Source organism: Lonchura striata, chromosome 5, assembly GCF_050655825.1.
Source record: "Lonchura striata isolate lonStrDom1 chromosome 5, ASM5065582v1, whole genome shotgun sequence".
NCBI classification, from domain to species: Eukaryota; Metazoa; Chordata; class Aves; order Passeriformes; family Estrildidae; genus Lonchura; species Lonchura striata.
Genome location: NC_140707.1, coordinates 25,818,963 through 25,836,599, shown reverse-complemented (window position 1 = coordinate 25,836,599; position 17,637 = coordinate 25,818,963). Strand labels below are relative to the sequence as shown.

The following is a 17,637-nucleotide window of genomic DNA, read 5'->3' as shown; positions in this document are numbered from 1 at the left end:
CTGTCAAGGAAGTGTGTACTTTAGCAGACACCAAATGCATATAAATTTTGCAGAGTATGTATACAATAAATTATAGGCATTAAATATTTTATTGCTATTTCTCATTGGCTTACTTTTATGGAAGATTTATCAGAATTGCTTTCTGCTGTTTCTGAGCTCTCACATACAACAGTGTCAGTCTGAATGTTCTTTGAGAATGGTTCTCATGCAGCCAGCAAGAAGGTATGAAAAATGTAATGGAGTCACTTAACCCTTCAGAAAAATCTGAAAGTTCCTGGTGTCTCCTGCAGTTTAGGCTTGACACGGTATGTACTTGGAGGAATGTGTATTTAGAATGATAATATATCCAAGTGTGCCCATTGCCTCGAATATTTTGCATTTGAAGTGTTCACAAGCAACATCCTTCTGGATTTCCATATTCCCATGTAAAGGGGTCTTAACTCCCTTGATGGCTGTCCCCTCTGGAAGGGTTTTCTGCTTTGATGGTGGAAGTAAATGATTGTTCTGATCATCTGGGCCTGTGACCCACTTCCAAATGGATGAATGGATACACATCAGTGAGCTCTTACGAGGAACAGCAATGCATGCACACTCTTGTGCTTAAAAAAACAGTCTTAAAATATTGCAAATCTGCATTTAATGTGTCCTATGACTACATTGTTTTGAAGGAATGAAATCTCATCTTCTTAGGAACTACCATGTATGGAATTCCCTAAGATTTTTAATGTATCTTAATAGCTGTGATCAGTCAATCCTCAGCCATTATTTAAGATGTGTTCTGTTCAGGAGGAGAGTTGTTGCACATTGAGTCATTATCTTAACCCAGCCAGTAAAGCTACTTCTGGAAGCAAAATTATTTCATTCAGATTGGGGAGAAACAAGTAATTACAGGTTTCCCTTGTCTGGGGACAGCTTCTAGTTGTAGTTTATTTGGAATAAGACTTCAGTTCCACAAGACAGAACTACAATTTATTTATCCCATAGATAGCCTCTTCTTACCCCTGGAACTGCATAGGGAAACATTTATTTTTCCATGAGCCTGGTAATCTAAAAAGCCTGGGTATACTATGCTTAACATTCTGTGGAATGAAATTAAAGACAGAGGTAATTCCTGAAGTAATTATATATGTAATGAGTTTAGTTCTGACTTCTCTGTCTACAACTAATAGTTCTGGTTTTCCACACCACCTGGTGCTTAATTTGTTTTGAGGGTTCCTCTGTTTGGTTCTTCATGGGAGGCTTGGGTTTTGCCTACATCCTTCTCCCTCCACTGGCAAATTCATGAACTTTTTTTGTATCCTGGATGTAACTTAACATTCCTTGCTTGAAAACAGGCAAGTGTTCTGAACTGATGCCATCTCTCTTACTGTGTCTGAAAGTTGATGGCAATCAACAGTTTAAAGAACCAAGAGCCTCAGGAGGTTTTTTTGGTTGAAGGAGTTGGCTTGATTCTGATTTGAAAAACACTTGAGTGTAGAGTTCCAGGTTTTGCAGTGCATGGGAATAACTGAATACATACCTATGAACACATAGAGTACAAAAGGCTGTTTGAGTGCCTTGCATGCACTTCACATATGAAACCTCTTGTTGATTTCTTCAGGAGTGGTAAGTAGCTTCTTTGAATGATGCAACTGAGGGTACATGATGTATGTTGTGGATCTGTCCTCAGCTCCCTGTCATAAGGCAATAATTCTCCCTGCCACCTCCTTCCAGCTCTTGTGTTGTATGGATGCCTTGTGGTCCTTACAAATGTTCAGTATGTCAATATTTGACCAAACAAATAAGTATGTAAGTAGAGCGTCTTTGAATTGACCTGCTGCTCAGTAGCTAATGAATAACACTGATTATGGTTATTTTTGGACAGGAGGGGCACTTTATCTGGTTCTTGATCTGTGCAGGATGTGCAGGAAGGGTTTCTGAGACCTCCACAGTTGTGTCAAATGTGACTGTAAATGATATGTACACAAGCACCTAGTCCCACCTGGTTCTGGTGAATGTTGAGAGTTCAGGCTGAGGGATGTGCTGCTGTTACCACCCTCTTCCCCAGGCAACAGGAGGCAGCCAGCAACCCCTTTATTAGTCTGGTTCCTATTTGCCAGCTGTGTACAAAGGGAATGTAGTAGTGGCAGTGCATGGTGCATGACATGGCCCAGGGCTATGGGGAGCCCTGTTTACAAGAAGTGTGAGATGCTGAAGCTGGCAAGAAAATGTAACTATTTTGTGGGAAGTCTCTTCGCTGTCTTGACAGTTGGCAATGAGAGCCGATGTACCTCATAGCTGCTGGCTTAAATCCAGCCTTGTTTGGTTGGTGTTTTGTAAGTGATTGTTATTACATACAAAATGGTCCCAGTGTAGATCACACACATGGGTGACTTGCTGGTTGTTCAGAACAGAGGAGCATTGAGATTAATGCTCGTAGTCATGATATTCCCAGAGCTGCAGGTGGTTTGGATTTTGTTAGGAAGCTTGTTCCTGCCACTTGTGTTGTGGTTGGTCTGAATTTATTACCCAGTCTTTGGTATCTGGGATGATCACTTGAGTATATTTTAAAAGCAAATTTTTCCCATAGCATTTAATATTTACAAGTTGAACTTGTAATTTTCATTCCATTACTCTGAAGTTAATTTAGACAACTCATAGCATTGCATGATTTTCCCCACTGGAGAAAATCCTTTAAAATGCTTCCTGGTTAGTAGTTTCCTGTTGTTGAGAATCCTTTCCCTTGGCTTTGCTCTCACTAGCATGTCTGTAGATACAGAATAATAAGACTAGTATTTAGAGAATGAAAGTTGGAGGCTGTAGAAATGTCATTGTCCTCTTCTGTAGAGCTGAATAAAATTCCAAAGCTGTTATGCTGCAAGACAAGATCCAAGTCACTCCAACACTATCTTTTTGCTTTGCCCTCTCCCTTAGCCCTTGAGAAATTGCAGTTTTTGTTTCATTAACCATCTTAACTTTTCTACCAAGTCTCAAAGAAAACATCTTAGTCAGGAAGATGATCTGTACTGCTGGCAAAATGCTGTTTTTTAACACGTAGGGTAATCTTTTATGCAGTGAGGAGTTGTAATAATACAAGAGCTGGATAAATCCCTGTTTGGGAGAATTCCTATAGCTTGTTTGGTAAGAATCTATGTGACATTCTACAGCTTCATTAGGAAGTGTTCCCAGTGATGGGGGCAGAGGAGCTACTAGAGGAATACATGGAGTAGCAAGGCTGTGTGTTAGCCTGCTAGCAAGATGTTTTGTTACCTAGAGATTAGTTTGCAATACTACGTTGATGTAATATGGAGTTATTCATTGCAAATGCTGTTTAGAGAAGATTTTGAGTCAGAGGGCACAGACCCAGCTTGGAACACAAATGAGTTTGAACAGTGAATACTAGGTGAATCTGTAGTTTGGGTGCACGTTTAGTCAGGGGTGACTTCTAAGCCTCAAGTAGAAACACTGCTACCAGCAGCAGTGAGTTACTGCCACAGGGATGTGGTCACTGTCCTGGTTGCTATGATTGTTTTGATTATGTATGAACACAGAGATTTTAAAAATGTTTCAAAGCACCAAACTTATTAATAACTAAATACCTATCAGACTTTGCCAGTTGTTTTTACCGTGAAATAATAAGGAAAAAATTAGGTGCTTGAGATTTAAAATTTTAAAGGAATGTTTTAGTCTCAAACATTATAATAAGACTTCTATGAAACAAAATTATTTTCAAATTATCTCTGAAAAGGTTTAGATAAATGTTCATGCCAATAATTCTGTAGCAGTTTAATTGAAGATGTACTATGCTTGCTGGGCAAATTGCTGGAATCTGCAATGCCAGTTCCTGAAGGACTGATCTTGTCCTACTTTCCAAACTGAATGTTGAGGCTGTAAGATCCTTCATTACATCACACACAACAACTTCAGCGCAGAAGCAGAATCAGCATCATTAAGCATTATGTATGATGGAGAAGCTTACTGAAGGTTGTTCTAAACCTAATTATTTTCTGCTATGGCTGTATCAACAACCTGTGCTCTTAGTTACTGTCTGCTTCAGGCCTCAAATCAGTGGCCTGAAGTAAGGGAGAAAAAAAATTGTTTGAGCCTGCTCAAGATCTTGGCTCCTTGTAAAAATGTGCTACTGTCATGCTTGTTCTGTCCTGTTCTCTCAGTTTTCTGGGCAGCTGGGGGAACAACTGGCATTTGTCACCATTTACCTTGCTAGACCTACTGTGTTTTCTACCAAATTGGCCATCAGACTTGCATGGCCCATTTTCCAAAAGGTCATTTTCCAGTCTCTGTTGTGTTGTAGGGAGGCTTAAAAAATAAGAGACTAATGTAGGGAAATAAATTCCTATCAGGTTTGTATTTACATACTTGTAATTCCATAAAGTTGCCAATCAGTTCTGATACTGTCAACACAGAGGGAAGAAATCCCTGTGTCCCTATAGTATCTATGTATGGTCACAAGGATGGTGAAGGGTCTGGAGGGGAAGCTGTAGAAGTGGATGAGGTCACTTGGCTTGCTCAGCCTGAAGGAGATGGAGAGATGTCATTGCTGTCGACAGCTTCCTCATGAGGGGAAGCAGGGCGGCAGGCACCGGTGTCTGTGTGGTGACCAGTGACAGGAGGAAACGGCATGATGTGGGCAGGGGATGTTCAGGCTGGATATCAGGAGAAGGTTCTTCACCCGAGGGTGTTTGGGCAGGGGCACAGTTCCCCAGGGCAGGGCTCACACACCAAGCCTGGCAGAGCCAGAAGTGTTTGGACAAGGCTCTCAAGCACATGGTGTGTGTGACTCTTGGGAAGTCCTGTGCAGGGCCGGGGGCTGAGCTCCGTGATCCCGGTGAGTCTCTTCCAACTCAGCGCAGTTTGTGATTCTATGAACAACAGCTTGATTTACTGCATCCTTAAAGCTTGTTCGTTCACGGATGTCCGTGACTGGACGGAGGCTGCCGCCTCTCCATTTGGTTAGGTGTGATATATAATGATTTTACATCAAAGGAGATCCTGGCTCATGATCACGTCGACACATTCCACATCTTACAACACCACGGCGGGTGGAGATAGCACCTAGCCCCGACGGTCACCAAGCGTCGGAAAGGCAATAAAACTCCCCCGTCCTCCCCGCCTTTCCCCGGCCGAGCCCAGCCCGCCTCCCTGAGGGGCGGCGCGGCCGCGCGCGGGGCCCGCCGGGAAGCGGCGCGCGCCGCCATGGCGCTGGCGGAGGAGGCGCTGCGCCGGCAGCTGGGCAAGGTGCGCGCGCTCGCGGCGGGCAGGGCGGGGGGCGCGCGGGCGGCGCTGAGGCGGGAGCGGGGCCGGGATGGCGGCGGCGTGCCGGGGCTGCCTGCCCAGCCCGCCCGTCCCGTCCCTTCGCATCCCGCCCCGTGACAGTTTACCCCCGCGCTTCCCACGACTGAAACCTTACTCTTCACTCATCGGAAGTTGACAATTTATTTTTCCACCCCGGTAGTATTCCCCGCGTTAGCGCCTCCACGCCTTCATGGGCACAGGCGCGGTGTTGTAGCATCGCTCTGAGCGTTTTCATTTCCACGTGAGAAACTGAGGGGGGCGTGTTGAAGCTTTGGGCGTGCCAGATAGTTTTGGGTGCGAAATGAGGAAGATCTGTGTCTGAGTCACCCCGTAAATCTCTAGAAGAGGACAAACTACTTAATGGGAATGCCTCGTTTTGTATTACGAATAGGAGGAGGCCAGCTTGGGAAAGATGACTTTGGTTTCACAACCAGATATATCAACGCCTCCAAAAAATGTCATAAGTGTAAGTTGTGTAGACATTCGTAATTAGGGAACGTTGGATTCTTTTTTTTTCTGCGTGACTTTGCAGAATCCAGTGATGGGGAGAAGCTGACTGAAAGGTGTTTCTTGTCAGCAGCTCTCTGTTTTCCTGTAGACAGTAGAAAATAACTATGCCGTGCCCGTAGCTGTCACATTGCTGCCAGGGTGACAGACCGAAGAGAAATTCGATTTTACCTACTGTTTTGTGACAGTTATTCCAGGGCAGTGAGCAGCTCTTTAAGCCACTGTCAGGCAGCAGCTTTGTTTGCTTAGGCAAGGGTTCCAAAAAAACAGTACCAGGTTTCCTAAAGGAGAAGCAGAGGCTCTAATCTAGGAAATGAAACATATTCTTTGTAACTTTGGGATGTGGTATGATGCAAATCTCTTGGAAGTTCAGGTATTGGATTGGCTGGGGACGGTCTCAAGCAGCGGTAATTAATTTTCTCAGCTGTCAAGGACAGCTTAAAAATGAAAAAAAAATCCTAGAGGCTAATTACTTACACATTTGACACATTTGTGGAAAGTGACATGTTAGTAAACTTCTAAAATGTGTGTGGGTGGACCTGAGTTTAACTGTGTCAGTAAGAAAATAACCTTTTCCTAAGAGGTTCATATTTTTATATTATAATGTGTGTAGAAGAGACTAAATTTTACTAAATTTCTGCTCACCGCTGTAAAGGAGAAGAAATGGTATATAAGGAACGATATTCAGAATTTCAACAGCAGACCTGCAGTAGCTTCAAAGCTTTTGTAATCAATCCTTTTTGATAATTTATTTCACATCAAAACTGTTTATAATACTGAAAGTAATTATTACCTCCCCCTTCTTGTGTTTCTGCCTTCTACAGTGTCCTTTTCCCTAACTGTCATACAGAAGCATTTGAAGTGAAACTTTTTTCCTTATTTTCTTCTCCCCCTTCCCAGTATAAGTTCAGAGACCTGACCATAGAAGAGCTGAAGGATGTTAGCAAGACCTACCCCAACTTCACATTCTCCATGAACACATACAGTAAGAATTGATGCACTTGCTCTGAACTATTTGTGGGGAATCTTACCTGCCATAAATGCAGACTGTGTATAATAGAATGTGAACACATTTCTATTGTGTTCCTGTCTTTATGTTGACTTGCAGTAAAATTTCTCATGCCATGTGACTGTTCCTGAATGCTTTTCCAAGGATGCGTACATATAAAAACCTTAGCAACTCATTTACTTCATCTTACTTCAACTTGTCAGTAATTATAGGAGACTGATTCTTTAAATTCTTTATATTGCCCCCATATTTCATTATTATTTTGATGGCTTTAGCTTGTAGAGTGTGACTTCCAGAATCCATCAGCCTGACTGGAAATTCCCACAACATCAGAATTACCCAGGACAAAAGGTTTTCAGACTAATGATGTGCTTAGTTGTACCAGTGCAATTTCTAGTAAAATGTCATTAAGAAAATATTTTAAAAGGTAGGGGGGACCTCAGTAATAGTCTAGTATTGGTTCTTTCAGGAGCAGTGTATTTTATTTCTAAAGAAAAATTTATGTTGGATATTTGTAGTTGTGGGCAGGATTGCTGTGCCAGGTTTGAAAGGAGTTTTTTGGGGTTTTTTTTGGTTTTTTTCTAATTGCATTTTTAATTTCAGCCTTCAAGGATGGATCCCAGAAGGACCTCCTGAATTTTAGTGGCACTGTTCCAGTGAAATATGGTAAGATAAATCAAATGTCATTTTCTTGCCAGTTATTAATCTAAATGTAGAATGTGTTGGGTACTGCCTCTTTAAGGGTTCACTGTGCAGTGTCTTCAAAGGTGACTAGAAAATATTTTGTTTCAATTGGCAGAAGTCACTCCTACTGCACAAACGAGTGCACAGATGCTGAAATAAGGTGCTAATAATTAAATAAGTAAATCAACTATTTAAAAAATAGTGTTGTGTGAGACCATGTTGGCAAGCTCTTTGATGCTAATGGAGCTTGTGTGAACTCTGTATACACTTGTATAGTCAGTGTCCAAAAATAACTTGTAGGCAATTTTTTATTTTCAACTTAAAGCCTTTGAAGTCTAATGCAAGGCTCTTTATAGATGCTTTTTTGCACTAGGTGTTAAGTCATAAAATAAGTATGACATATATATATATATATATATATATATATATATGAAACCTTTCTTTGCTGGGAAAAGGGGACATGTTGGCTGAGAGAAGACCCTGGGAAGCAAAACAGCAATAGATCTTTATATTAAGAAAGGTAAGAAAGGCACATTCAGTAGCACTTCAAGTTGATCTGGTTTTATTCATTAGCCTAAGTAATATAAATATTTTCCAGTGTGAATCTGGAAGTGCTCTGTCAGGCTTTTTTCCTTTGTTATTACAAAGTGTGAATCACATCACCCACAGCTGGTCTTTAGTGCCTCTTCTCAGTGCAGAAGTTACTAATGGCTTTTGTTTTAACAGGTAATTCCTATAACATACCTATTCGTCTCTGGATCCTGGATTCTCATCCCTTTGCTCCCCCCATTTGCTTCCTGAAGCCAACTGCAAACATGGGCATTGCAGTGGGGAAACACGTCGATGCACGGGGCAGGATTTATCTGCCCTACCTGCAAAACTGGAGCCATGTAAGAGGTGGGGTGGATGACAGGGGAGGGAAGCATTTGGGAATACTGCAGGGTATCATGTGGAGCTTTCAGGCAGTCTGAGGCTTGTAAAGGCACTTGGGAGTAATTCTAATGAAAAAGGGGACTGAGTCTTTACAAAGCAATGTAAGCCTCATGATTCTTTGTTGCTGTCCCAGTTGAATACCCCTCAGGAAAGTTCAGTGGAAGTTTCTGCCTTTTGGGTATGCCTCTTTTGGCAGACCTCTGAAACAGCACAGAGATTCAGAAGTCATTGCTGTTGATGACTGATTTTATGCACTGTATTAAATTACTCACTTAAGTATGACTGCTAGGCCAGTAAAGATTATTTAATGAATGCCAGCTTTTTGAAATGAATGAGCTGTATTTTACATTATTGATACAGAAATTCCTAAGGGAACTTCTGCTGACTTCACAGTGTGTTTTGCCCGGAGGAGGTCTGAAATGCCAGAACTCTGGACAGTTGAGCTCATCTAAGACTGAACTACTCTTTAGCTAGGATTTGTCCCCTTTACAGTACTGGCTGTGGCTATATCAAAGGCTTCCATATATTCATGGATGCCTTCATGGTAATTTCAATTTTAGAACTCCTTTTGTTAAATTCCTTTTAATTCACACTCCTGTTTGGAAAGTATCTTCTTGAAGTGATGCTTTTCTCTCCCTTAGGTGTTTGTGTAAATGTTAAGAGTGTCAGTATTTATAATTTGATTGAATTTTGTTTGGCTCTGGCAGTTCACAGCTGATACCACTATATGAAACAGCTGTTCAGGTGTTTTGTCTTCTGTTTGTCTGATGTATTTCAGCCTAAATCAACTCTCATTGGATTAATCAAGGAAATGATTGCAAAGTTTGAAGAAGAGCTCCCTTTATACTCACTGTCATCATCTGATGCAGCTAGGCAATCAGAACTTCTCTCCTATATTGCAAAGATTACTGAAGGTGGGGATGTTTTCATGGGCATGTTTTTAGTATTCTTATAAAATATATTCACTTATTGTCATTACTTGATGTCACAAAGAAACCTACATGATTTATATTTTACAAATTTTATGACCATGGTCTGTATGCACACCTGTAACAGCAGCACAGGGAGTGCTGTTTTTGTGGTGTTAGTGTTTAGATTCTTGCTACTGTTATGCTTGTGTATTTCTACTTAGTGAAGAAAACATTTCTGTCTAGAGAGGAATATTTGTTTTACACCTTGCAAGTTGTGAAGGATTTTCTGTGGTCAGTCTTGACTACCGTTTTGAAAAAGTCCATGTACCTTGATTTAACTCTGACACAACCATGATCCTTTATGAAGCAGCAATACTTGTATTGATACAGTGTGGACCAGCACCCAAGTTTGTGGTTTTCTTTTAATTGCAGGGGAGACTGACATGAAATCCAGGAGTAAAACTGGAGGCAGAAATGAAGGGTGTTTTAACAAAATTACTGTTGTTGGAGCTGGAGATCTTGGCATTGCATGTGTACTAGCAGTTGCAGCAAAGGTACATAATTATTAAAAATAACAAGAGATCTGATTCCATTCTAGTTCTTAATATCTGACACTAAGGAATACCTCATCAGTTTTAACAACTTTCACTGCATAGGTCATTTGTCCCTTCAGTTAATTTAAGGACACATAAAGGTGTTAGTATTTTGCCCTGGTTTCTCAGTCAGTTTTTTTAATTCAAAGGGTTGAGTATTGAATTCACTTCCTTTGAAAATCCCGGAAGGATTCTTGTCTCAGCAGTAGCCTCTTACAACTGGGATCTCCCATTTCCCTGGAAAAGGATAGTCTGTAGCTGGGCTGTACTTCATCACATCTGTATGTTAGATACAACAGTAACAATATTTTTTAACAGTATTTTTTAGCAACAGTAACAGTGATTTTTGACTTCCCAGAGATAGTTTATGAAGTCTAACTGGAAAAAACATAAAACAAAACAAGAAAAAAAATTACAAAACTAAGTCCTTTTCCTTGTGATTTGGCAGTAATTTTGACCAGTAGTTTTGTTGGATTTGTACACAGTACAGCAAACAATGAAATGGGAGGAATTTTGGTTTTTTATTCCTCATTCCCATACAAACAAATTTTGTTTTAGTTTATCTGTATTCTGATCTGTATTATTTTTATTCATGCAGGATATTGCAGACAAGGTGGTTCTTTTGGATCTTTTTGAAGGTGCAGCAAAAGGAGGGACCATGGATTTGGAGATTTTTGCTGTGCCAAATGTGGAGATCAGCAAAGGTATGAGATGTTATTTCTGGAGCAGGAGTGGGTGCTGTACTGTGTGTGCTTGTGCTCATTTTAACAAGAGCAGGACACCTGGGGAGATACAGTGGCACATAGGCTGTCCTTTTTTACAAGTTTGTACCTGCAGGTAAGAGGCTAATGCTGAAATTGGACTCATGCAGAAATATAGAGAAGCCAAGCTAGAACTTTTGTGTCATGGGCAGAGAGAGGGAAGGGGGAAAAATATTTGCATAGGAAATAGGGAAGGCTGTGAAAGCGGTGTTCAAAAGGCTGACAAATAAAGGTGCATTTCAAAGTGCTGCTTTTGTAGCTTGATGTTCATTAAACATGCACATGGCCAATAGCGAGTCCTTGATCTCTATCACTGCATACTCAAACAATGAGTTCTTAATATCCTTTTCTTCAGTCAGCTGTGAGCATACAAATAACAGAGTCAATGCTATGTCTCTGTAATTAGTGATTAGTTACAGCCTTTGATGATCTTTGATAGTTGCAGAGGTTGAGACCATGCAGCTCAGAAATTTTTCCACAGAGAAAGCTGGAACTGAATTGAGTAACGTTTTTCTTTGCCTATGTGTCATGTTTACATGTTCCTTGCACCCTTTGCAAGATAAAATGAGGGATTTTCTTGTGCTCCTCTTTTAATTTATCTTATTTTGGGGACAGGGACTTGTTCTGGTTCCACCAGGCATCTTTGTGGCTTATTCTGCACCTGGCATTGCCTGCTGTACATTCTTTGATCTTATCTTGCAGGTTTTACTTGTAGCACACCTTTTTTCTGAACACTGATTGTGCAGCTGTACCACAAATCTGTTTGTGCCTCTGTGGCTGTCTGTTGCATGTTTGCATTTAGCTGTGGCATAAGAAGCTTGGTAGTGTTACAATGCTACAAAATGCTTTTATACTGTCACCTGCTATTTTAGTATGTTTAGATCTAGGTTTGGGGCAAGTTGGTATTAATTATATCCTGCTTTGTATGGTTTTAATTTTTCAGTGCATTACACCCCTGCTTTGGCTTAAGTTGGTTCCAAAAGTGGTGCAACAGACAAATCACCTTATTTCCAGGCTATCAACTGTGTGGCACTCAGATATTCAGAGATACCTGCTCAAGGCAGCTTTGATTTATAAATTCCTGCAGCAAGCATGGTTGTGTGTTTCTTTGGGCTAATAAGTACAATTTTTCTTTTATTTGAGTTAACAAATAGACTTTTGGAGTGCTTTTCATAGTTCTCTACATGCCATTGATTAAGGCATAAGATCAAAAAGTCTAGAAGAACCCTCAGATAAAGGAGTAAAACTTTTCCCCTTCTTTAACACTTGGAATAAAAGTTTAGGAGCCTTTTCATGGATTTCTTTTTTCTTTCTTGCCAAGAAAACTTGGAAAAGTTTATCTGTCAAAGCTGTCTAGATATTTTCTTGTCTTTGCTCTGTAACCTTGGACAAATTGTAGTCTACCTTTTGTGTTTGACACCTATAAAACAGGAAAGTAGTTCTGTAGGAGAGCTGTGTTTTATAGGTGCTGTGGAAGTGCCCTAAATTCCACTGGAGGCAAAGAATCCCTAATTAGGCCGGATGCTGCAGTTCAGTCTTTAGAACAGCTCTTGGTTTTGCATCCAAAACTCAGTAGAATGACATAAGTTTCAAAATTTATTTTCTTTATATTTTCAGATTTTTCTGCTTCAGCTGATTCCAAAGTTGTGGTGCTTACAGTTAATTCTCTGGGTAATGCTCAGACTTACCTTGATGTCATACAAAGCAATGTGGATTTGTTCAGAGGAATTATTCCAGCAGTATCCCACTACAGTCAGAATGCTGTTCTTCTTGTTGCTTCTCATCCAGGTATGCTGGTACTTTGCATAAGGTTCTGCCCCTCACCTGGCTTTTTCTCTGGCCTGTTCTAAAAACATGTTACTGCTGAATACACCTCGTTAGTCAAAAATTCTTGCTGCTCTGAAAAATGTTTTCCTTTTCAGCTTTGAGCAGGACACTGTCTTTGAGGGTTTTTTCTTTACTGTTACCAAGATAAAAGAAAATATTGTACTTTGTTTTGTGTAACAGGTATGTATTTCTGTGTTTCTGTGCATAGTTTCAACCTGACTCTGTCTACATCATTAGCAACCATTGGCTGTTGTGTTGTCAGTTGTGATTTTTATGTGCACATTTCTTATTGCAGCAAGGATAGATCTATGTAGGTTATGTTCCATATCATCACACATGCTACTCAGATACCAAGTATAGCATTAATAGTAAATATTTTAGCTAGATTTTTGTGGAAGGTTTAAATTTCCAGGTCAGTGGTATTGTGGACTAAGACAAAGCAAATCACTATTTAGGAAAGGGAAAGAAGTGTCAGCCTCTATCCTGTAATGCATCAAAGACAGCTCTTCCTACTACCTTACCATTATTGTTCTTATTTTTTCACTTCTTCCCCACCTGACTTTGTGTTTTAGGTTGAAATAAACTACCAATATATTCTTACATGCTCATGCCTTTTCTAAAGTAGAGAAATCCAGAGTTTTTTGTAATGATTCAAAAGTTGCAGTTGAGTTGAACTTTGAGTGGTCCTTCATTGACAATATGTTTTTTCTCTGACATTTAGTTGAAGTAATGACATTTGTGTCATGGAAGCTGAGCTCCTTTCCCAAAAGCAGAGTGATTGGGGTTGGTGCCAACCTTGATTCAGAGAGATTTCGGTACATTCTGACCAATCTTTTGAAAGAAGAGGTGCTGGCAAAAGATGCCTGGGTTATTGGTGAACAAGGGGAAGACAAAGGTAAAGTGATACTTTTTTATGACCATGAGCATGTAATGTCTTGGCAGTGCCTAAGTAACTGAATAATGAAAGAATAATTGAGAAAAGTAATCAAGATAATGAGGAGAGTAATAAGAAGAGTAGTAAATTCTCATAGTAATGGCTTTAAGTAATGGAGTTGTGGGGTACCAAATCTGTGGAGTAGTAGCAAAAGTATTTGCCATTTGTCACAGGAAGAAAAAAAAAACCAAACAAACCACAACCTCAAATGCTTTTTGGTTTTTTTGGTTGTTTCTATTTAGTGCCATCATGGACCAGCTGTAATGTAGCTGCAAATCAAACAGAAGCAATGGCTGCTCATAACTCAAGGGAAAAGGTGGCTAACAGGTAGCACCATTATAAACTTTTTTTTCCTTCATGTTCAGGCACTTGGTGTTTATATGTTCTATAGCTTTTTATGAAGTGGGGGAAGCTTGCTCCAAAATGTTCATACATTGAGTTTATAGGAAATTGTATGTCAGGTTGTCATTCACTTTTATGGATGTGTATATGGCCACTGTTTTTCTTACTACCATTGTGTCTGTGGCAATGTAAGGAGACACCACAATATACAGCAGAATATCTGAGCTGTTTGATTGTGTGTTTAAAACAAATACTAGACAAGCTTTCTGGCCCACTTTCCTCAGAGCTTGTGTTCAAGCATTTGCTTCAAAGTCAAGCACCAGTTTGGATTAATTTAATTATCCAAACTGATTTAATTATCAGTTACACCTCTTGACAGAAAAGATAATTGTTACGAGTGTAGAGAAAAAATATTGTAAAGAAATTATTTTCAGCAATTCTATATTCCATTGTGTTGTTTTCCAAAACAGAGAAGCAGCTTTTTATAGTACGCTTTACCTGGTACACTTAAACCTGTATTTTGGGTTTTACATAAAAACCAAAATAAAAATAATTACAATCTCAACATCACATTTTTCTCCTTTTCCTGGTTTATGTGCAGAGTGATGGAAGTCCTAAAGGGAAAAGGTCAGAGATCTTGGTCTGTTGGACTCTCAGTTGCTGATTTGGCTGACAGCATTCTGAAAGATAAAAGAAAGGTTCATTCTGTATCCACTCTGGTAAAGGTAAATGTGTTATTAATACCTTTTGGTTGGCATTGTAATTATATTATTTATTACAGACATGACCGTTAATTTTAGCAGCACAGACATCTCAGTGTTCTGAGGTTACTACTTTCTACTGCCATTACTTTCTTCCAACAACAGCTCTCAATTCTAGTCCAAAAATTAGCAAAAATCAGTTACTGTCTTAACCTGATACCGTTACTAAAAGTGGATTATTTTCCTAAAAATACAAGTCCATATTCCAGCACTCCTGGAATAGCTGGACTTGGCAAATGAAATGTGACTTGTAGTTCCAGAGTGTTCAGTACTAAATGTAGATTTTTTTTTAATAGGAAAAGAATTTTGTATCTTTTTTGAAAGTATTAAATGCATTTTCTGCCAGTATTTTATTTGATTAAGTTTGATACAGCTGGCTTTTTACCCCTTGTGCTTTCCTTAAAAGGAGAATATTATGAAGCAACATTTAACTTCAAATTGTAGACTGAATTTTGTTTGAAGTTTCTCCTAAGAAGCTTCACTAAAGCATTAGGTCATTCCATATGATGAAAAAGCCTATGAAGAAACATTTAATTGTCACTTCAATTCAGAGCCTGCAGAAGGAAAATTTGCATGTTTCTGTGCAGGGAAGTTGAGCTGGCTGCTTACATACCTAATTAAATCATTATGTTTCAAGTGAAGTTTTTAATAATTCCTGAACTAAATATAGATACAGAAGAATCACAAATCTCTCAAAATAAAATTTCCGAGATTACAAAAATATAAAATTTCCCAGATTACAAAATTAAACACATTCTATAGTGTAAACTTGAATTATAGGGCTATAAGTTTGATAAATTCTTTTGCAGAATCCGTATGGGATCAATACTTGAGAAATTTTCTACAGTTCTTAGGTTGCATTATTTAATTTATTATGTTGAGTCCTAAAAGAACTAATTATACTGTACAACGAAGTGTCCCTGCTTGTTCTACCCATGAAATGGTGTTTAGTGGTATAAATTTTGTCTGTGTTATAGAGATTTATCTATCTATTTGGAAAAATTCCCCAATTGTGGCATGGTTCACAAATTTCTATCTGCACAGTAATATGTTACAGTTTCTATACAGTAACCCACTGCACAATATCTAAAATAAATGGAAGTTGACCTATCCAAACACAGCATATGTTGGAATATCCTTGCTTAATTAAAATAATCAAGTAGTTTTGTGTAGTTGTATGTTTTTGTGTAGATGCAGCAGAAATAAGTAACTGTGTGTGTGACAGTGTTCTTTGTGTGTTCTTTCAGGGGTGTTGCAATATAAACAGTGAAGTATTCTTAAGTCTCCCATGTATTCTTGGAACCAGTGGAGTGATTGAATTGGTCAGACTGGAGGAAGACCCACTGGTGCAAGAGAAACTGCAAAGCAGTGCAGGCTCAATTCATGACCTTCAGCAGCAGCTGAAACTGTAAGGAAGCTCAAGGGAAGCCTCTGTGTCTACTCACTGAAGTTGGAGATCTGCAAGGCAGAAAAGGCTGCTTCATATATATGGATTCCTGTGGAAAACAGGAAGCTTTGTTACTTTACTTTCTAAAAGTGCTTTCTCAGTTTAGGTTTGAATTATTTAATACCACACTGTACAGCAATTTTTTTCCTTTGTAAAGTGCACTTTTGAAAGCCAAAATGAGGCAGGTAACACACAAGAATATTTTACCTAAATTCAGGTGGCACTTGCCTGTGGTTTTTGGCTGCCAGTTAGTTATAGCCTGACTCTTAGGTTACTCTTAGTTCTTTGCACATCTTTAGGAGGCAGTCCTAGAGAGGGGCTTACCCAGCTCTGCAGAAACTCCAGCATGCAGAGCCCCCTTGAACCCTTCCTACAGCTTTTAAATGCTGTATCTGAGGCTTGTTTTGGGTACAGTCACACTCCAGCTCTACAGGCACTGGGGATGCAATTCCATAGCTTCATCTTCCATGGCTGTCAATGCTCTTATGTCAAGTATTTTGCTATTTACTAAGGGGAACGTGGTGTTCACAGTATCCTTCAAACCTGAACTATTGGCTATGGATTTCTGTTCACACTTTATCATGTCTGAAAGACTTCCGTCATGACTTGTTTGCTTTTATTTTATGAGGATATTCAGAGCACTAAAGCACCTGCAGTTCTCACTACACACATGCAGCACTGGAACAGGGGGCTCTTCCTGAATGGGAGGAGCAGGAGCTGGGCTTCAAATAAAAATGAAAGATAAAATCCAGCGGTTAAACAGTGCAGATGTATCTGCACATTCAGACCTTGATCCAAAGCTGGCTGGGGGCTTTACATCAGCCTCAGGAGAAGGCAACAGAACCTGTAACCCTCCTCCCTGGAGGCCAAGGATGTGATGAAAAACCAGGCTGTGGATTTGTAGGTAAAAACCAGATGGTTTTGAGATCAAAGGGTGTTTTGGATTCCAACCCCTTGATTTACCACCAGTAAAAGACTGTATTACTCCTGATTACACCTCACCATCACGTGGCAGGCACAGGGGACTTGGGCTCTACTCCTGCTGTGTGTGGCTTAGGAATGTCATTCCACATTTACACTTTGAGGGGTGGCTGGTTGGAAATTTTGCAAATGTTGTTGGAAATTTTCCAAATATTGTTGGTAATTTGTTCTGAGCAAAAGTAGGATCTGTGACAGAGCAAAAGATCTGATCCTTTGTGCGTTTCAGTTCCATCTCACAAGGAGCCAGGCAGTTCCTAGTGCTGCAGACACTCAGCAGAACTCCCTGTCTGCAGGGATTTCTGAGTGCATGCTGATCTCAGAACTGGATTAAACACAGAAAGAAAAAACCTTCAGTAATTCAAACCTTTATTTTTTTTCAAATACCCAAATGTCTTTTACTGTAGTGGTAAATGATGGGGCAAAACTAGTGATGGCTTTAGGTAACCAACTTTGCTGCTATATTTTTAAGAAGCTACACTTTGGGGTTTGGTGGTTTTTTTCATTTAATTCGGAAAAAAAAAAAAAACAAACTATGAATGTAAGGTTTTACATTATTTTTCATGGTGGCGTTTCTCATCTGTTGAGCATTTCTTTTCATGCGAATAATCAAACTGTTGTTTCTTTAGTTTGGCGTTCGTGTAATATTTTAATCCTG

At 39.7% G+C, this 17,637-nt stretch overlaps 1 protein-coding gene across 4 annotated transcripts in view; it reads left to right on the top strand.

Moving 5' to 3' along the window:
- The first annotated feature begins 5,180 nt into the window (after positions 1–5,180).
- Positions 5,181–17,637, top strand: part of UEVLD (UEV and lactate/malate dehyrogenase domains) — a 31,683-nt gene continuing 19,226 nt past the window's right edge. For 2 of the 4 annotated variants that reach the window (XM_085581475.1, XM_085581476.1), the window contains exons 1-12: positions 5,181–5,235; positions 6,700–6,784; positions 7,412–7,474; positions 8,219–8,382; positions 9,204–9,339; positions 9,769–9,890; positions 10,528–10,633; positions 12,308–12,478; positions 13,239–13,412; positions 13,694–13,778; positions 14,395–14,518; positions 15,802–15,962. In XM_085581475.1, the coding sequence (XP_085437601.1) occupies positions 5,194–5,235; positions 6,700–6,784; positions 7,412–7,474; positions 8,219–8,382; positions 9,204–9,339; positions 9,769–9,890; positions 10,528–10,633; positions 12,308–12,478; positions 13,239–13,412; positions 13,694–13,778; positions 14,395–14,518; positions 15,802–15,962 (1,433 nt within the window). In that variant the 5' untranslated portion in view covers positions 5,181–5,193. Of the gene's footprint in view, positions 5,236–5,683; positions 5,759–6,699; positions 6,785–7,411; positions 7,475–8,218; positions 8,383–9,203; positions 9,340–9,768; positions 9,891–10,527; positions 10,634–12,307; positions 12,479–13,238; positions 13,413–13,693; positions 13,779–14,394; positions 14,519–15,801; positions 17,608–17,637 lie in introns of those variants that run through there. The other 2 variants (XM_085581474.1, XM_021525671.4) reach the window with 2 other exon arrangements.